Consider the following 20,187-nt stretch of genomic DNA (forward strand, 5'->3'; position numbering starts at 1 on the left):
GGAGTCGAGGATAAATGAAGATCGACAACACAGATGGAGCGTTATGGTAGCTACATAATTTCTTTATCTGATGTTGTCAATTTTCAGTTATTCCTTGATGTGTAAGACAGAGTCTCCAGCTACCTTATATCTTGGGAAGATTCATGGAAGGATATTCCTGAGCACCTTAGAACCAAAAAATGCTCTTCCTCTAGAGACCAAATCCAATTTGTAATGAATAATAAAGGTATGCGGAGAAGCCCATGTCTCAGCTGCCCAAATATCATCCATGGAAGCCTTAGAATGAAAAACTGCTGAAGTGTCTTTGGTTCTAGTAGAACATGCCCTGACAGGCCCAGGCAATTCAACTTTCCTCTTATTGTATATGAGGATATATAATCCTTCAGACATCTAGATAAGGTAACCTTGGATACTGGCTTACCCATTCTGGTATTTGAAAAGGAAACAAACAATTGGTCAGATTTTCTAATGTCCTTCATTCTATGGAGATAGAACCGCAATTGTCTATGGACATCTAGTAAATGCACAGAGTATTCAGTTTTATTTGAGAAATTGGGAAAAGAGATGACTGGTAAATTGATCGTCTAATTGATATGAGCTTCTGACATCACCTTTGGCAGAAAGGAAGGATTCATCCTCAAGGAAACTTTGTCTTTGTGAAATATTAAATATGGTGGTTTGCAAGATAAGGCTTGAATTTCTGAAATTTTTCTCGCAGGAGTAATCGCTACCAGAAATATAGCTTTCCAAGATAAAAAATTTAGGTTGCAATTGGGAACAGGCTCAAAGGGAGAATGTACTAACATTTGCAACAGTAAGGTAAGATCCTAGGGTACAAGTGGTTCTTTATATGGTGGTTTTAACAACAAAGTCCCTTTTAAGAATGCTTTGCAAAGTTTATGAGAAGTTAATGAATATTTTTGAACCCATTATAAAAATCTGAAATAGCCACTAGCTGAACCCTAATAGTAGAGGAAGAGGCTCCTTCTTCAAAGAACAAGGCCAGAAATTCAAAGATGTTTCTGATAGTAGTGGATAAAGTATCATTGTTATTATGAGCACAGTAAGAAAATCTTCTCCATTTCCTTTTGTAGAGTTTTCTAGTGGATGATTTGTGTGAGGCCAGAAGAATCTTACAAACAGGGAAGATAGAGAATCACACATGGCAGTTAATGGAAATGGAGAAGCCAAGCTGTGAGCATGAGGCTGTGAAGGTTTGGGTAAACTAGTCCCTCAGGATGGGATAGGAGATCTGGATCTGGGTCCAGAGTTCATGATCGCTGAATCAGATAAGGTCAAAGGAAGGGGAACCAAACCTGTCAAGGCCAGAAAGGAGCAATGAGGATTACTTTGCTCTTCAACCTGATTGCTTTCTTTAGGAAATGAGGAATTAAAGGAAATGGGGGAAAGGTGTACAAAAGTCCAGAGAGCCAGTTGTGCAGGAGAGCATCTCTCAGGGACTCCCCAAAGGTGGGATCAGGCAAAGTAGCTGCTGCACTTGTTGTTCAGGGGCAATGCAGATAGATTGCTGTAAGGATGGCCCCAGTGATGAAAATGTTTTCTTGCCACTTTGGGATTGAGAGCCCACTCATGAGGCAGGAGAATGCATCTGCTCAATTTGCCCACTATCACATTAGAACTCCCTGGAATATGCATTGCTGTCAGAAAACAGTTGGAAGAGATCACCCACTGCCAGACTAAGAGTTTCTCGACAAAGGGGAAACGACTTGGTTCCTCCCTGCTTGTTGATGTACCAAACTGCCGACATATTGTCCATTTGAATTGCAATTGTTCCTGAGGGAAGAGCAGTTTGAAAGGCCTGCAGCATTAAATGCACTGCCCTTCAGTTCCAGAGCATTGATGTGCAAGACGTTGTCCTCTATGGGGGACCAAGTGCCTTGGACAGTCTTACCCAAATAATGCCCCCCCACCCCATTTGTGAGGAGTCCATGGTCACTATGGTTTGGGGTTGTGACAGAAGAAAGGGACTGCCCAAGAGAGTTTAGTCTGACTTAATCCACCAGCTAAGTCTTTCTTGCAACTATTAATAATCAAAATCTGATCTGACATTGGATGATACAGAATGGACCACTGAGATGCTAGAAGCCACTGAAGAATTCTCATGTGAAATCTTGCTAGAGGCACTAACGTAATGGCAGCTGTCATCAAACCTAAGGCCTGCAAGACTAGTCGTGTGGCTGCTGTCTTGTTTCTGACAATCTTATTCACTTGGGCCTTGATCTTTTGCTGTCTTAGAAAGGGAAGGGAGGCTATGAAAGTATTGGTATATAGCACTGCTGCTATGAATGCTAAAGTTTGTGTTGGAGTCCGTTGTGATTTTTCATAAGTTACAGTAATCCCCAGGTTGTTGCAGGTCTGGAGGCCATAGTCTCTTGCTTGTTCTAGTAAATGACTGGTGGGAACGGTAATGAGCCAGTTGTCTAAGTATGGAAATGCCTGGAATCCTTGCAGTCTCAAGTGAGCTGCTACTACTGCCATGCATTTGGTGAACACCCTAGGGGCTGTGGTGAGGCCAAACGGCAGAGCTCTGAACTGATAATGACTTGCTCCCAGCTGGAAGTTGAGAAATCTCCTGGAGCACTTGTCCATTTTTATGTGGTAATACGCATTTTGGAGATCTATTGAGCACATCCAATCATCTTTCCCTAGGAAAAGGGGGAATAGGCTGAACCGTGACCATCTGGAATTTTGTCTGTCGGTTGGACTTGTTCAAAACACTCCAATCCAGTATTGGTCTCCAGTGCCCTGTCTTCTTTGGCACTAAAAAGTATCTTGAGTAAATTCTAGATTCTATCTCGTCTGGTGAGACCTCTTAGCTGACTCTTTTTTGTAGCAGTTTTTGAATTTCTAGTGCTGCTGGTTCCCTATGACTGGGTGGAACATTGGAGATTTGGTCGGAATTGTTTGGAAGAGAAAGAAAGGATATGGTGTATCCTCTGGATATAATCCTTAGCACCCAAACATCCAAAGTTATCTGGAGCCTGCCGTGTTGGTGTAAGGATTGACGCCCCTGACTGCTTCCAGAGGAAAGCAACTAGACCTTCTTTCAGGAGCGCTGGTAGTGTTTGCCAGGAAAGGAATCCCTGGGACTCTGATTTTGCAGGCCACCTCTGCCACATGGATGGCATCTTCCGTTAAAGCCCCCCCCCCATCTACCCCTGGGAGAACCACTGTCATGCATGTCCTGAAAAGGCCCTTGGGACTTCCTGAACCACATTTTTCCACTCCTCTGGTTCCTGGAATAAGACTGTTGAGGAGTAGAACAATGTAGGTCCACTGCAGAAAGGGTCTTTGTCTTTTTCACACCTGGACAAAGTTTCTTGAACTTTAGGGCCAGAATGGGATGATCCGTCAAAGGGTGCATAGATGAATGAATACTTGAATGGCTCTGCATATTATTACAAGCGCAATCAGGCATGTTTCCTAATGGCTATACCTGATCCCACTGCTTTAGTCAACCCTTTGACTGCATGTGCTATGAGCCTCATGGACAAATTTGAAATGGACTCTAGGGTGGCCAACTGAGAAGCAACCTTATCTTGGACCTCTTCGGACATGGCTGTTGCCAGGGTATACAATAGCTCTTTAATCAGATCCCTTTGAAGTCTGGTGGAATGTGCCATAAAGTTCAAAGACCACAAAGCAAAGGTTGATGAAGCTTAAACCTGCTTTCCAAAACTATCCATTGCCAGTGACTGTTGGGAGGATGGATAGTGGAACTTTCCTCTGCCAATTCCTTTTTTGTAGCTGCCTCTACTACGATGGCATCTACTGGTAATTCCTTTGCCCAAAATTGATGGTCCTATGCTGCAGTTAAAATTTTGTCTGGCCTCTTGGGGATAGGTTCTGTGGTGTCAGGAACCTTCTACACCCATTGTAAGATCAACTTAATGACCTCGACAGAAGGAGGAGTAACCCAAACGGTAGATGGTTGATTGCCGAAGGCCTGCAGGTACACTGATTCCTATGAAGAGGGCATTTGGGATGCCCAGCCACCCCTCTGTTTAAGGATCTCAGCAATGTCTCCAAAGGAGATGTCTTCCTGGGGTGGCCTTAGGGAAACCTCCTCCTCATCAAAATCAGTGTTTTCTGTGATGGATTCCTCCAGGGAATCTAAGTGTTTCCTCTTACACTTCCTGTTCTGTGGGACCTCCTCAGTGGGGTGATCTGGAGAGGTGTCAAAAGAGGACAGTTCCTGAATAGATGTCTCCTGTGGCTTTGGTGCTCGCTGCCCAGGTGTTGAGATTGGAGGAAGCACTGGTCGAGAGGAAGGATTGGGAAGCTGTTCCAAGAGGGAAAGAATGGACTGGATGCCGACAGTGGACAAGGCCTTTTCCATGGCTTACAAGACTGCCCGCCCCAAAGAGGGAAGGGATCCCAGAACTGAAAAAGACTGTCTCAGAACTGTGGTCACTCCCTGCTTCAAAGAAGCCACCCCTGAAGTTGAAGCCGGGGTAGAACTAATGCATGCTGAAGCCCCGAGGTGCAGAGACTGCTCTGAAAATACCAGAGTTGAGTCCCGGCTCTCAGAGCCAACAGCTTAGCCATGACCCTGAAAGTTCTCCAGATCAGACAGAGATGAAGAACTCAGGGTAGAAATCAGTACCAGAGATACAGATCTCATTGGAACCAAGACTGTTGGCACTGAAAAACTCAGAGCCAGAATCTCCAAGGTCTCAGGGGAGGTTAGAGGAGGAAGAGTTGGAGGGGTTGGAGAAGGAAGGGATCTGGCGCCTGATGGGGCCGGAACCATGGACACACCTGCAAGTTCCATTGCCGCATTTCTGTCAGACTCTTGGTGGAACAAATTGACTGGTTAGAGGGGGACTTTGGTCTTTCTAAAATGTGGCTGGGTAATTGACCAGCAAAGGGATCTATGGATGGGAAATATCTGGTCCTAGGTCTATCCAAGAAAGAAAATTCAATGCATTCAGTTGGAACCAGTGAAAACGGTGCCAAAATAGAAGATGGTGCCAAGGCTGTTGGCTGTATGGGCTGGTCTAATATCTGTTCAGGTAACTTCAGCACTGGTGGAGAAGTCAGTTTTGGTGCTGAAATTGGCACCAAAGTAGCCATTGAAAGAACTATCGGTTCAGCAGAAATGGAGGGAACTGAAGTTCCAAGAGGGAGAAGCTGGCACCGATCGACTCCTCTTTTTTGGTTTGTCTAATTTGGAAGATGATGATGAAGAGGAATGGGAAGATTCATTTGTTTTACTTTTGCCAGTAAAACCAGGTAAGGCCCCCTCAAAGGAAGACTTTATCATGCCCTTTAACAGCAATTTATTTTTCCTTTCTTCCAGTGTCTTTTGGCTAAAGGCATGATGGATTGAACAATCCTCTTGAAAATGCACTGGGCCCAGGCAGTAGACATAAAGAGAGTGCCCATCAGAACTGGGTATTTTACAGTCACATTCTTGAAATTTTTTAAACCCGGAGGTACCTTTAACTTTGTGAGCCATAATCTTATACAACTAAAAGACACAAACAGCAAAGTTAACCAATAAAGGAGAGAGAAAATGAGGCTATCAACAATGGTAGAAAGGAGTACCAAAGGTACAGAAGAATACCAGTGATGGTAAGCAGACTATAGCAAGTGTAGGGAGAAACTATGAAAGATAGAGGTACTGCATTAGTAGCACAAAATACACTGATGTGTATAATGGAGGAGCAGAGAGGAGACAGAAAGGTTTTTGTAGAAAAGGGTAGGTTGAAGAAGGAGAGCTCAAAACTATTCAAAAATTGCAAACTACAACAATGAAAAGAAACTTAGCTTGAGAGCAATTTGGCAATGTGCCTGTCGCAAGAAGCAGCAAACGAGATCTGGGGTAAATTGGAGAGAAGCATTCTGGGTAAGACTTAAGTTCGAGAGGTTATGGTTCTCACTGGCTGTAGTAATGGCTGAGTCAGTTCCAATTCTCAGAACCGAACCCATATGCCAGGAATAAGTGAAGATCGGCAACACAGATGGAATGTTATATTAAGTACATAACTTCTTTTTTTTTTATTTATTGCTGTAGTTTTTTAAGGTGGAGGGTTGGAAGTTTAGGTTTGCTTGTTGATTTTCAGTGTTTTCGGTGTTGATGTTTTACAGTTTTAGGATATTGCACTTTCGGTATTTTCTTCTTGATATTGTGGTCTGCGGCATTTTGAAAATTTAATGTTTAAAAGTAGATCCATATGTGTGTGTGTGTATGTATGTATATAACAGCTGTCCAGCTTCTAAAGCTTCAGGGCATCTTCCATGAGCCCAAACAGTCAGGTGGCTCAGATGGGCTGGATAAGAGACCAGTTTCATTGCATACTCCTTCAGAGCTTTACTGCTGCCAAAGAGTACGCTCCTCTGAGGCTGTCAAGAATTGACAGTCTTCTTGTGCTTTCCTTTGCTGGGCAGATAAGTTAACTTTGGGGGAAATACTTCCATTTTTTTAATGTTGTTGATGTTTTATTACTTTTCTCTTCAGGAAAGTTATTTTAAAGCTAGGAGTCTTGTGTTTCAATGGTCTGTCTTGAGACTGTAACATACTTTTAAACGGAGCACAAGTTTTTCTGTCAGTTTAAAATGGTGTAATGTAACCAGAAACATGTTTTTCTGTGCAGAAATTGTGTTTATTTTACTTTGGTGGAGCTGGCATCAAGTTTTAAAATGCCTTTTACTTTGTTTTTCTTTTTTATGTTAAAAAAGAAACTTCTTTATTGAATTATCACTTATGACATAGGCAATCGTACATTTATACAAATGAAAACAAACCATACTGACATATTTTTATTTGCAAACATTACACATCAAACACCTCATTCAGCCGTGGTGGTGCAGCGGTAGCGTTGTTGCCTCACAGCAAGGGGTTCTTCCATTCGACTGGAGTGCGGGGAGTGCCTTCTGTGTGGAGTCTGCATGTCCTCCCCGCGGTTGGGTAGCGTTCAAAAGACATGCGTAAATGGGCGTGCCTTCGTTGAAGGTTGGACGTTGAGCTGGCACCTCGGCGTTCGTGAAAATCTACTGCCAGTCATTAGCGGACCGGAGTTCCACTGTGGTGACCCCTAACTGGGTTGTTGACAAACAACAACACATCACACCTCATTTCTTCCCTGACACATTACTCTGCATGCATTGTTCTCACAATTTCTTTATTTTTATGTAATTTGCTTGTATCCTTTTTTAAAAATCCGACTTCCAATTATTTTTATCTCTGTTACTATATTCACTACTTCTAGTATGGTTGGTTTAGACTTTAATTTCTATTTTCTAGTAATTGCTTTTTTGTCAGCCAACAAAATTAAACTCAGCAAGGCTTTATTATGTCAAGGCAATTCTGATTGTGTAGCAAAGCTCAAAAATCAATTCCTTAGCTACACCTATTTGCTCATGTAATATTTCTGACAGAGCAAAGATCCTAAATCTTCTAATTTTGTTTCATATTTGGGAGCCTTCCATTGTTTCTTATTGAATTGCTTATCCAATCTCTTTCCCAATCCTTTCTAATCTCATCTGGTTGATTTCCTGTAGTTATCTTGCAATATTTTATATTTTATATACCTTGCTAATTATCCCTTTTATAACAGCAGATGTTAAGTTGTCTATCTCGCCTTCATTCTTGCTGGATGGGTTCGGAGCCGACCTCGGCTCCGACTCGGCCACTCTAAAAGCTCGAGAGTTGGTTCCACCAGCTCGAGGCTCCCCTTATATCCCACAATGCTAGGCGAGAGTTACCTCAGATCTCGTTTGCCGCTACAGCTTCGAGGTTGGTTTTCTACCGGTTCTTGGTAAGTGACTTTTTCTTGTGTAATTTAGTCTTTCAAAACCCCTTTATTTTTAATATATTTACTTATTTCCCTTAGTTTAGAGAAATTTTTATCCCCTTCCAAAAAATTTCCGTTTTTTTCCCTTAAGAACCTTAGGTTCTTCCCTCGGGCCTACAGGCCTTTTCTCTTCCCTAGTGGAGTGTGTGTGTATTATTTTATTTTAAAAATCCTAGTTAGTGATTTTTATTATAATTTAACTTGACAGGGTGTAATTAGTGTGTTTGTGTGTGTGTTTGTTTACACCTGTTTAAAATGTCTAAAGAAGCAAAGGTCTCCGGATTCAAGAAGTGTGATGCGTGCTGTCAGAAAATGTCTCTGACAGACGCTCACACTTCTTTTGTCTACTGTCTGGGGCCTTTGCACCTGCAGGACTCCTGTGCTGTGTGCCATGGCTTCAGCCCCAGGGTCCTGCAGGAAAGAAAAAATAAATTGATACTAAGAGGCTTACTCAAGCCAGAGGATTCCCTATCTGTTTCAACAGGGAAGCCCTCTAAGGCATCTAGGTCTTCGGCTCCAACTACTGAGCCGAGACCTAAGGTTTCTCAACCTCTGCCTTTATCGGCTCCGGCTGGAGCCGATAAGTCTCAGTCCACAGTTTCTGTGGCTCCCTCGGCTCCGGCCGGAGCCGAGGTAATAGAAGTTCCCGTGTCGGCTCCGACCAGACCTATGGAGCCGACAACTAGGAAGAGGTCCAGGTCACCATCTCTTGGCTCCGTTCATTCGGCTCCAGGATCTCCCCTGCTGTCTGAACAGAGCCAAAGATCTCACTCCTCTAGGTCATCGAGGCTGTCGGATCATGACCTTCAGAGGGTAGTGAGTCGACTTCTTAAGTCCGAGGCACTGGCCCAGATGCTTCAGAGCCCGACTCATCAGTCGATGCCTGCCCCGGTCCAGCAACATATTCCTCCTTCGACTCTCTTGAGCTCGGAGCCGGGTCGCGTCGGAACCGAGACTGTGATAGCGTCGGAGCCGATACAATTGTCTTCGCCCGCTGCCGCTCCGTTTTCTTCCTTGGAAGAATCTCGGCGCCGGACTTCCCTCGTCGGCTCCGAGGGGGTGAGTGGCATCGGACCCTTGTCCGACCCCCCTCTCCCTCTCGGTGCTTCGGCGCTGGTGAGTTCGGCTCCGACATCGGCCTCGGAGCCATCACTGTCGGTGCCGAGGGGGGTTCTTAGCTTCTCGGAGCGGGGACCTCTGGCTCTGCCTGACAGGGGTGCATTCGAGGTCATGCGGAGTGTGTTAGAGCCTGGCTCTACTTCACAGTCGGCTCCATCCGCCCCTCCCTCTACGGTGCCTCAGGCTAAGTCGACTCACTCCCTCATCCCGGACCGCAGAGAGCCAGCTTCTCAGGAACCCCCTGTGGGGATTTCATCCTCTTCCGAGGCCTCTCCTGATTTGGCAGAAGAGCCCCCTCGGAAGAGGAAGTGTAAGAGGAAACACATTGACTCACCTGAGTCCATCACATCAGACACAGATTTGGATGATTCTGAGGGTTCCCCCCGTTCCCCTTCTGAAGATGTCTCATTTGCAGACATTCTGGAGATCCTGAAACAGAGGGGAAATTGGCCAGCCCTCAACCCTTCAGAGGACGAATCTGTGTATCTTGAGGCGTTTGGCTCGTCCTTCCACCTCCTGGGTGTCCCCCTTGACCCCCTCATGCAGGTGGTTGCTAAGAAGGCATGGACGGCTCCTGATTCAGTGGACCCCACTCCCAGGAGACCCTCCAAGTTCATAACAGCTCCAGCAGACAAACAGTTTTTAACAAAAGGAGTTTCTGTGGATGCTATGGTGGTAGCTGCTGCCACTAAGAAGGAGCTAGCTGATCCTTCAGTACCTGTCCATCCACCTAACAAGGAATCTAGGTCCATGGACAGGTACGGGAAGCGGATGTTCTCGTCAGCGACTTTTACCATGCGTTCGCTGAACTACCTGTGCCATTTTACTGCCTTCAAAGGGACTTGATCAAGGAAGCGAGTGAAACGTTAAAGGACCCTACAGCTGCGGGTTTCCAAGATAAGATGAACACGCAGCTGGCTACCCTTAACTCCTTAACCAACTCCTCCATGCGCCTTCTTTCTTGCGCGGCTGATGGAGCGAGCAGAGCCGCAGGGACAGGTGTGGCCTTACGTAGGCATGCCTGGATGCAGCTATGCAATTTTGCGGACCCCTTCAAGACGTCTTTCACGAACTCCCGTTTGATGGATCATCCTCTTTGGTCCTCAAGTGAAAGAAACCTTGACTAGGTGCGAGACTGATGGCAAGACCCTTTCTGCCGCCGGAGTCCGTTTTCCTACTCCTTCCAGGCCTTACCCCAAAGGCCAGAAAGGTGGAAAGATGTGGTTCCGTAAACAATCTCAAGGGACTTCGCCTGACGACAGAGTCGTTTCCCGCCAGAGGCAGAGGCGGGAATAACAATGGTAGACGCCGCCCTAAGGGCAGGGGGTCCGCAGAACCAGGGCAATCGGGAAGCCTTCCTGACAAGCCCTTTCAGCATCCCTGAGGTGTTGCCCGACTGCCCATCTTCGGAGGCAGTCGGGGAAGATTGTCACTGTACCCAGAAGCCTGGCTATCTCTGACTCAAGACAAATGGGTACAGTCCATCATTTCTGAAGGCTATTCTATCCCCTTTCTTCGCTTTCCAAATCAGTCAAAAAATCCCTTCCAGATGTTCCACCGCTCAAAGGGATCTAGCAGTTTTGGAGATTTCAAAACTGCTTGCAAAAGAGCAATTCAGCCAGTTCCAGCAGACCAGCAAGGATCCGGAATCTACTCAAGGTTCTTTTTAGTTCCAAAGAAAACAGGGACTGGAGACCAATTTTGGATCTCAGTGTCTTGAACAGATCAGTCAAGAAAACAAGATTTCGGATGGTCACGCTGCAATCCATCCTTCCCCTTTGGGCAAAGGAAACTGGATGTGCTCTATAGACCTTCGGGATGCGTACTATCACATAAAATGAACAGACGCTCCAGAAGATTCCTCCGCTTCAGGCTGGGAACCAGTCATTTTCAGTTCAGGGCCCTGCCCTTTGGTCTCACCACTGCCCCGGTGTTTACCAAATGCATGGCAGTGGTAGCTTCTCACCTGAGACGACAAGGATTCCAGGTGTTTCCATATTTGGACGACTGGCTCCTCACAGCTCCCACCAAGCATCTCCTTCTGATGGCCAGAGATTACACTTTTCGCGTTTGTCAAAAGCTGGGTATTTCAATAAATTGCGAAAAGTCTGTTTTGTCGCCTTGTCGTACTATTACCTACATAGGCGCAAATCTAGATACAATAAACATGTCTGCAAGACTAACACATCAGAGAATAACAGACATTCACAAATTGGTATCACTCCTTTTCAACAACAACAGAATCAAAGCCAGGTTAGTTCTGAAGGTGTTGGGAATTATGGCAGGGGCCATACCTCTGCTTCCATTAGCCAGATACCACATGCGGATCCTTCAATGGATGCTCTTTACTCAATGGTCATACCAGCAACTTCCAATGTCTCACACCATTATGATCACGCAAGCGTGCAAAAATCATCTCATGTGGTGGATGTCTTCCCTCAGCTCTTGTCGAGAAGACCCTTTGTTCCACCTCCTCCGGTTGCTACTCTGACAACGGATGCCTCCCTGATCGGGTGGGGGGGGCATTATCAGGGCAGGACGGTCCAGGGCACATGGCAACCAAACGAATGCCACTTGCACATAAATGTTCTGGAGATGAGAGCAGTGCTTTTAGCGTTGCAAGCCCTTCAAGACTCTCTTCCCTTGGGAACGATTGCAATCCAGACAGACAATATGTCTGTAGTGTGGTACATCAACAAACAAGGCGGAACCAGATCATACCCCCTGTGTCGAGAAGCACTCAGACTGTGGCAATGGGCGATTTCTTCTCAGCGGTTTCTGATAGCAAGGCACATCCCCGGGAAGTCCAATCAAATTGCGGACAAGTTGAGCAGAGCTATACTCATGCCTCACGAGTGGTCTCTGAAAGACTCTGTAGTGAGAGAAATTTTTCTCAAGTGGGGTCAGCCTTGCTGCGATCTTTTTGCTACTCCCCAAAACAGCAAGTGCAGAGAATATTTCACTCTATTCCCTTTACCAGGCCAACCCAGCAGAGACGCTCTAGTCCAAGTTTGGCCCCGGAGACTTCTGTATGCATTTCCTCCTTTCCCACTGATCTCTCAAGTAATACAGAAAGCTATCGCTCAGAAGGCCTCATTGATCCTCATTGCTCCTTACTGGCCTCGACAAGTGTGGTTCCCCTTTCTACATCGTTTTCTCTTGGGCGACCGTGGAATCTGGACCTAGTTCCAGATCTTTTGATCCATCAGTCGGGTCAGTTTCATCGCTCCCTCCCCTCTCTGAACCTCACTGCTTGGTTCCTCCAGTTCCAACCTTAGCCAGGCTTCCTCAATTATCTCACTCTGTTAGAGATATTTTGATAGCTTCCCATAAATCTTCCACTCGAAAGATTTATTTGAGTAAGTGGAAACGCTTCACATATTGGGCTCAAGGAAAGGACATAGATCCTTTCACTGCTTCCATCCAACTAGTCCTTGATTTTCTAGCTGAACTCTTCCATGCAGGTTCATCTCCCTCTACACTTAAAGTTCAATTGGCAGCTATTTCTAACTTTCATGTGGGTATTTCTGAATCTGCCCTAATGTCCCACAAGCTCTGCAAAGCCTTTTTGAAAGGAGTTTTTCTTCTCAGACCTCCTATAAGAAATCCTCCTTCTCCTTGGGACCTAAATTTAGTTCTTGCTTCTTTGATTCTTCCCCCTTTCGAACCTGCAGTCTCCTGTTCTTTAAAATTATTATCATGGAAAACTCTTTTCTGGTAGCTATTACATCAGCTAGAAGAGTTTCAGAGCTTCAAGCACTCAGCTGTCGTCCTCCTTATCTTTTGTTTCATAAGGACAGAGTATCCTTACGAACTAACCCGTCCTTTTTGCCTAAAGTGGTCTCGACGTCAAATCTAAATCAAAGCATTGATCTACCTGTCTTTTTTCCAGAATACTCCAATAGGTCTGAACAAAAATTACACTGCCTGGATGTTCACCGTCAATTGAGGTACTACTTGGATAGAACTAAACAGTTCAGAAAATCTGATCAGCTGTTTGTCTCCTATGCGGAGAGCAGAAAGGGACTTTCAGTTTCAAAGGTATCATTATCCAGATGGCTAACATCTTTGATTTCCCTTATATATGAAATTAGACATCAAAAGCTGCCTGATAAACCTAAGGCTCATTCCACCAGAGCTTTGGCTACTTCTTTAGCCTTCCAAGACAGACTGCCTATCTACACCATTTGTGCAGCGGCTACTTGGGCTACTCCTCACACTTTCATTTCTCATTATAAGTTGGATTTAGCTTCTAGGCATAGAGCTAACTTTGGTTCCACTGTTCTCAGGAGTCTGTTCCGTTAGGCCACCGGGACAAGGTGCTAGGACGGTCCCATCCAGCAAGAATGAAGGCGAGATAGACAACTTAACATATAGAAGTTATGTTCTTACCATAACGTTCCATGTTAGTTGTCTTCTTCTCGCCTTCTTGCGCCCCACCCTCCTTCCCCTGGCCTGGACAGACCTAGAGGAGTTGTGATTGTGACCTCTCTTTCTACCACCTCTTTCTTAGACATATGCTATTATGCATATTTCCTGGTTCAGGATGTAGGTCACCCTTTTTTCTTCCTGTTGTTAGAGGTGGACTCTGTTTTACAGTTATTCTGTTACTATTATAAGCTGGGGTTAGCTTACAAACGAGATCTGAGGTAACTCTCGCCTAGCATTGTGGGATATAAGGGGAGCCTCGAGCCGGTGGAACCAACTCTCGAGCTTTTAGAGTGGCCGAGTCGGAGCCGAGGTCGGCTCCGAACCCATCCAGCAAGAAGAAGGCGAGAAGAAGACAACTAACATGGAACGTTATGGTAAGAACATAACTTCTATTTTCTGTTCTAGATTCTACTAGAAACTCTTTCCCTATGTTCTGATATCAAGTCTTGATAGGGAAGTTGGCCTCTAGCCTGCAGTCCAAATGAGTTCTTGGCCTCTTCCCGTTTTATACCTTTCCCTCACTAATAATTTCATCTCAATACCTTGGTTCCTTTGCCAGTTTTCTCTAGTAATTTCCAGTCTCCTCTTGCCTATTATCTTTCCCCCTAATTGCAATCATTCCTATCGACAGAATCTGCTTTCCCCATTACCATGTTGGCTTAGTTCTTAGATTACTTTCTGCTACGTTATAAATATAATCTTCTGTATGGTTATTGTTATTCTCTTTAAGAATCTGCATCCAAAATCCCAGTCTCTCCCTTTTCTTGATCTTCCTCACTATTTCATCTTCATTATCATCCCTTTCCAGTTTGAACTGTAGCTTTTTGCTTGTGCTAGGTATGTGAGCCTTAACTGCTGTGTAATACCTCTTCAAATCAGGTAATCCCAAGCCACCTTGTTCTGTTGGAAGGATCAATTTATCCCACTTGACTTTTGCCCTCTTCTCTCCAAGGTAATATCCTTCAACCATTTATTAATTGCTATTCACAACTTCTCTATTTGATAAAAATATGCCTGAGCTGTGTATAAAACTAAAGTGACTATAAACATTTTCACTGCTTTTATCTTGCTATCGATATGCATAAAGCAGAGCTTCCAGCTTCTCATGTTTTTATTATTTTTTGTTTAGTATTTTCCCAAATATCCCTAGCTTCCATAACAGCATCCTTTTAACCCATACTCCTAAGAACTTCATTTTATCATATCCCCATAAATATGAATATTGCCTTATGTGGTTACATACGTTACTGCTATTGCCTTTGTTTTATGTTCATTACCCCAGCACTGCCAGGTTACAATTCATATCATACCTTCCGGCCTCAGTTACCGGATTGCAGTACAAAGGGTGGAGGTGTATCCATATTCATCAAGGATACCCATATCTCCAGGTTAGTAGCGCAGCATGATGCCCCAGAGATCATCCATGCGCAACTATCAGCAGGCAAAACCACATTTCAAGTCGTAGCCGGTTATAGATCACCCACCATGTCCCGAGATGCTCGCTCTGCATTCCTTGAGACATTGGAAAATATAAAGGTCCTACCCAACACCATAATCTTGGGTGATTTCAACTACCCTGGTATAGACTGGGCGAACTACCAATGTTCCAACTCCTATGCTCAGTGATTCATAGAATTTATAAATTCAAATGCCCTTGAACAACTAGTATGTTCCCCCACTAGAGGGGACAACATATTGGATTTAATCATCACAAATATGGGCGCCCATTGTACCACACCCGTTATCACTCCCTCCTTGGTCAGATCCGACCACAAACTGATAACCCTGGACATCTTCACCCCTCCACCTCCCCCAGTCAAAGAAACCATAGTCAAAAACCTTTCCAAAGCAAACTTCAAACTACTTGCATCCGAAGTGGAAAGCTTCACTATTCCCTTGCAGAAGGATAATGATATCCAGGATGCGGAATCCTACATCAAAGCACTCTATATGCATCTTCAGGATTGCATGGACCATGCTATCCCATATAAAACCAAGACTCCGTCCTCAAGCAAGAAGAAACCAGTCTGGTGGACCTCGGCCATAAGCAAACTTTACAATAAAAGGAGGAGACTTATGCAAAAAAAAGGCCAAATCTCAAGTAGAAAAATCATCCGTGATCAGCATTACTAAGAACTTGAGGGCCCTCATCAAGTCAACTAAAGCTAATTTTGAAAAGAAAGTTGCCAAGGATAACCATAAGGCCTTCTATGCCTACGTCAAAAACCTAAATGGCAACGCTCAGGTCTGTTCTGAGCTAGTACAAAATGGAACAAAATACACTGACCCTTCTGACATTGCCAACATCTTGTCTGACAGGTTCAGTGCAAATTTCACCCTTCCCACCACCACCTACAGGGCCTATTACCATTCCAGGGGATTGTGTAAGTCCAATTATTACTGATACGTTGGTTAACAAGGCTCTATCTAAAGCTAAAGACACTGCCTCCATGGGACCAGATGGTGTCCCAGGCTGTGTCATACGCGAGCTCCAAAAGGAATTAACCCCGCATCTTAATACCCTGTTCAGTCTCAGCCTCTCCACAGGATATGTGCCCATAGAATGGCACACGGCAACGGTGGTCCCGCTACACAAGGGTGGGGCCACAACTGACCGTGGGAACTACCGACCAATAAGCCTGACCAGTCTGATCTGTAAGGCTATGGAGCAAATCATTTTGGAACTCATAAATGGAGAGATTGGGAACCTCCATTCGCTGGACCCCACACAGTTCTGCTTCATCAAGGGCAGATCATGCCTCCTGAACCTGGTGGATTTCTTTGAGACAGTTACTCAGGCTATAGATAAGAGAAAGGAGGTACACACGGCTTACCTTGACCTTGCTAAAGCATTTGACACCATTCCCCATTCAGGTATTATTGATAAGCTCATCGGCCTGGGCAATAAACCCTTACGTCACAAGATGGATCACAAATTGGCTCTCAGACAGATCCCATAAAGTAAGAGTAGTGGGATGTATGTCCGAATCCAGGCCAGTAACGAGTGGTGTGCCTCAGGGCTCTGTCCTGGGGCCCCTCCTGTTTGGCATATACTTCTCAGAAGTACAGGCAAGCACGGAAGGGCTGTGGCTTACTAAGTTTGCGGACGACTGCAAACTGGGTGCTATAATAGAGTCTCCAGCCGACATGGAGATCCTCCAGAAGGGCCTAAATGAGACTGATGCATGGTGTCAAAGCCATGGTCTCAAGCTAAATGCAAAAAAATGAGTAGTAATCCCCTTTGGAAAAAACAGAGTACCCATAAACTACAACATATGAGGTAATCCCCTGAAATCTGAAGAAGAAATAAGGGATCTAGGGACCCAAGTAGATAGTCAGCTTTCCTTTGATAACCATGTTGCCAAAGTGGTTAGAAAATCCTTCTGTGACCCATCTGATCACGAAAGAGTAGCATCAAGATCTAAGGATGTAACGGTGCCCCTCTCCTCTTCCCTCATCAGACCCATTATTGAGTACAATGCACCAATTGGAATGTACCCGGCTAGACATCTCCAGCAGCTGGAGAGACCACAGAGGTACCTAACCAAGAGGATTACTGGCCTCAAACAGTTGCCCTATGCAGCACGATTGAAAAAGCTAAGACTGTTCTCTGTTGCATACCGCTTTCTCAGAGGTGATCTCTGTCTAACGTACAGAGCCATGTCCAACCCAGAATTGTTGAACATGCTCCATCTTAGCAAAACCAAATCTACTCGAGCTACACGCTCTAGGGATATAAACCTCAATACAACAATGAATAGAACATGCTGGAGGGATAGATTCCCTTCGCAGAGACTTCCCTTACTATGGAAAAGGGTCCCGATCTACATAAGACGTAACCCTTCACTATCACTCTTCAAGAGGAACCTCGATGAGTGGATGGGTAACAGAAAGTTCACACCGTGGATCACACCAACAGCACTACTAGATAGGGGCCAAGGGTACTAGCTGCTAGTACAAGTGTCTAGGGAACTACTAAAGGGGCGGTGAATATCGCACAATGTGGCTGGGCTAATATATGCCTTTGGGCAGATAGCCCAGTACCAACCTTTGAACCTATGAACCTAATAATTTTGTATCCTAAAAAGAGTTGAAATTGATTTTTATCAGGTACAAAAATAACATCATCAGCAAATAAAGCCAACTTTTCTATATAACCATTCCAGTTATATCCTTGAATTTCTGAGTCCCTTATTTTTTGCCATTAGGTATAAAATGATGCAAATAACAAGCGGGGAAAAAGGCCACCCCAGCCAGGGTACCTGTTCAAATAGAACTTATGAGAGAGCCCCCCCCCTCAATTTAATTTTCATTCTGATCCCTCATGTATCCTCCTAATTAACCTAATTATTTTGTCAAGGAATGCAAATGCTTCCCTTGCCCTACTCAAAAAAATCGCAGCTTACTGTATCAGATGTTTTTTCTACTTCAAGACTCACTAAAAGTAGAGGTATTTTTTTTTCCGTTCTGCTTCCCTCTGGATCATCGTTCTCTTTTAATGTTGTCAAATGTTTACCCTCCCCTCCATAAAATCCATTTGATCCATATCTATCAATTTTGGCATCACCTTTGCCATTATAGACATAAATAATGGTTTAGAATCAAAATTGGTCTATATGAAGCTGGATCTGATGGGTCTTTACCATCTTTAGGTATTACAGCCCCAACAGCTTTATACCAGGATGTTGGTGCTTCTTCTTCCTTTAAAATACTGGTAAACAAAACCTTCCAGATTGTTGTCACTTTCTTTCCTCTTCCCTTCCAAACTTCCACAGGAATATTAGCTATTCCTCCAAAATTTCCTGTAGATTGGTTATATATCACCATTTTTTCTCTCATCTCCTCCTATCTTAACTGTTAGTGATTGAACCTCATCCACAAGTAACCTTGTCATATGTAATTCTTCCATAAACATTTCCATTTGTACTTTTTATTTATATATTTTCTTTCTTTATATAGATTTTTATGAAATTTCCAAACTGTTATATTACCTTTACGGGATCTCTTGTTATTTTCCTTATTATAGGCTTCTTAAGCTTGACGACAATCCTATCTACTTTCTCTTACCTGAGCCGTTGTGCTAAAAGCTTTTGTACTCTGGAGTTATCAAAAAAAGTTGATTAACATTAGTCTTCCTAAACTGATGCATATTATTCTACTCCCTTATTCTCTCTCTAGCATTTTGCTGTTGCATCTTTTCTTGTCCTGTGAGATTCCCTCTGTTCTGCAGTACTTTAAATTTTGTCACACCCTCTTTAAACTTTGTCACTCCCTCTCAATAATTCTTGTTACTTATTAACCATATCTTTTTATTTTATTTCTACCATATTTTTTTTAACTCCACCTTCATTTTAACCCACTCCCTAGCTATATTTTTGTGAAGAAATTTCTATCTTCTCTAATACCTCCTGAATAATTTCCACTACCCATTCCTTAAATTCCTCACTGTTTAATAGATATGTGGGGAAGCACCAGTGTCTCATTTTTAATTCATTACCCTACATTTTTTTATTTTAGTTATTATTGGCATGTCCTCTGAACTGGGCAGCCATGGTGGTGCAGTGGTTAGCGTTGCCGCCTTACAGCAAGAAGTTCTCTGGTTCGATTCTCTGTTGGGGTGCCTTCTGTGCGGAGTCTGCATGTCCTCCTTGTGGTCGCGTGGATTTCTTCTGGGTATTCCAGTTTCCTCACAAATCCCAAAGACATGCTGTAGGTGAATTGGACACTCTAAATTGGCCCTAGGTGTGAGTGTGTGCATGTGTGTGCCTTCTGTGGAAGACTGGGCGCCGGGCTGGCAATTCGATCCTGTAAAACTCCACTGCCAATCACGAGCAGACAGATGATCTGCTGTGGCGACCCTTAATCGGGAAAAGCTGAAAGAAGAAGATTGGCATGTGCTCTGAACTAGTTATTGGATGCATATCAAAACTTTCAATTTAATGCACATGTTCCTGTGAAATATAATTTCTGTCTGTATTAGCCCAGTTTTTATCCCTTGGGAAATATGTAAATTCTCTCCAAGTTGCTACCACGAAATTCAAATCTTCTATACCAAATATTTTGCTAATTTTTTTTTTTTAAATCTACTGTCTTTGTTATATTTGTAGGCCCCCCCTCCCACATACATCTTCACTGTTGCAAATTAAGTTCCAGTCCTCACCTATAAGTAATATACCCTGCTGAAAGCTGATCATTTCTCCCAGATTTTTTTTAAATTCCATTGTAGCAGTGTTAGGTGGAATATGATTACATGGCAGCATAATACTACTCCCCAGCCCATAACCCCTTAGTACTACAACTCTACCATTATTATCTTTTTTTACCTCTTATATCACTATTGTGGGTCTTCTAGCAATTAATGTAAGTATGCCCCATTTCCTTTGTCCCAGATATTCACCCAAATAACCACCATGAAATCCTTTTGTTGTTAAATTCACGTGTTCATTTCTTTCCAAATGTGTCTCCTGTAACATTGCTATTTGCACTCTGCCTTTTTAATATAGTTCATTACTCTCTCTTTTTGTATGTACATGCGAGGCCATTCACATTCAAAAATAACATTGAAAGCATTGCCATTTTGATAAGACGTTATTATTCCTACATGTTATACATAGCTTAAAAAATGTCTAGTTTCAGCTTTTGTGTTAAATACATACACTAATGTTTAGCAAGTTGATTTTTATGCAGTTATTTCTTGTCATAGCCATTTGAACCTGTGTTACATCTTACATGACTTTTTGTTTTAATGAAAACCCTAAAAAACACACATCTAGACACCCCTGTAGCCTATCATTTTAATACAAACACACAAAACTAT

The 20,187-nt window shown here is 43.7% G+C and overlaps 1 protein-coding gene across 1 annotated transcript in view; it reads left to right on the forward strand.

Annotated features, from left to right (window-relative positions):
• IFT140 (intraflagellar transport 140) overlaps positions 1-20,187 on the forward strand; it is a 3,212,973-nt gene that overhangs the window by 1,038,707 nt on the left and 2,154,079 nt on the right. The window contains exons 13-14 of the mRNA XM_044089294.1: positions 1,215-1,220; positions 3,060-3,079. Coding sequence (XP_043945229.1) covers positions 1,215-1,220; positions 3,060-3,079 — 26 coding nt within the window. The remainder of the gene's footprint in view (positions 1-1,214; positions 1,221-3,059; positions 3,080-20,187) is intronic.

This window comes from Protopterus annectens, chromosome 12.part0, assembly GCF_019279795.1.
Source record: "Protopterus annectens isolate FY-2018-M chromosome 12.part0, PAN1.0, whole genome shotgun sequence".
Classification (NCBI taxonomy): domain Eukaryota; kingdom Metazoa; phylum Chordata; order Ceratodontiformes; family Protopteridae; genus Protopterus; species Protopterus annectens.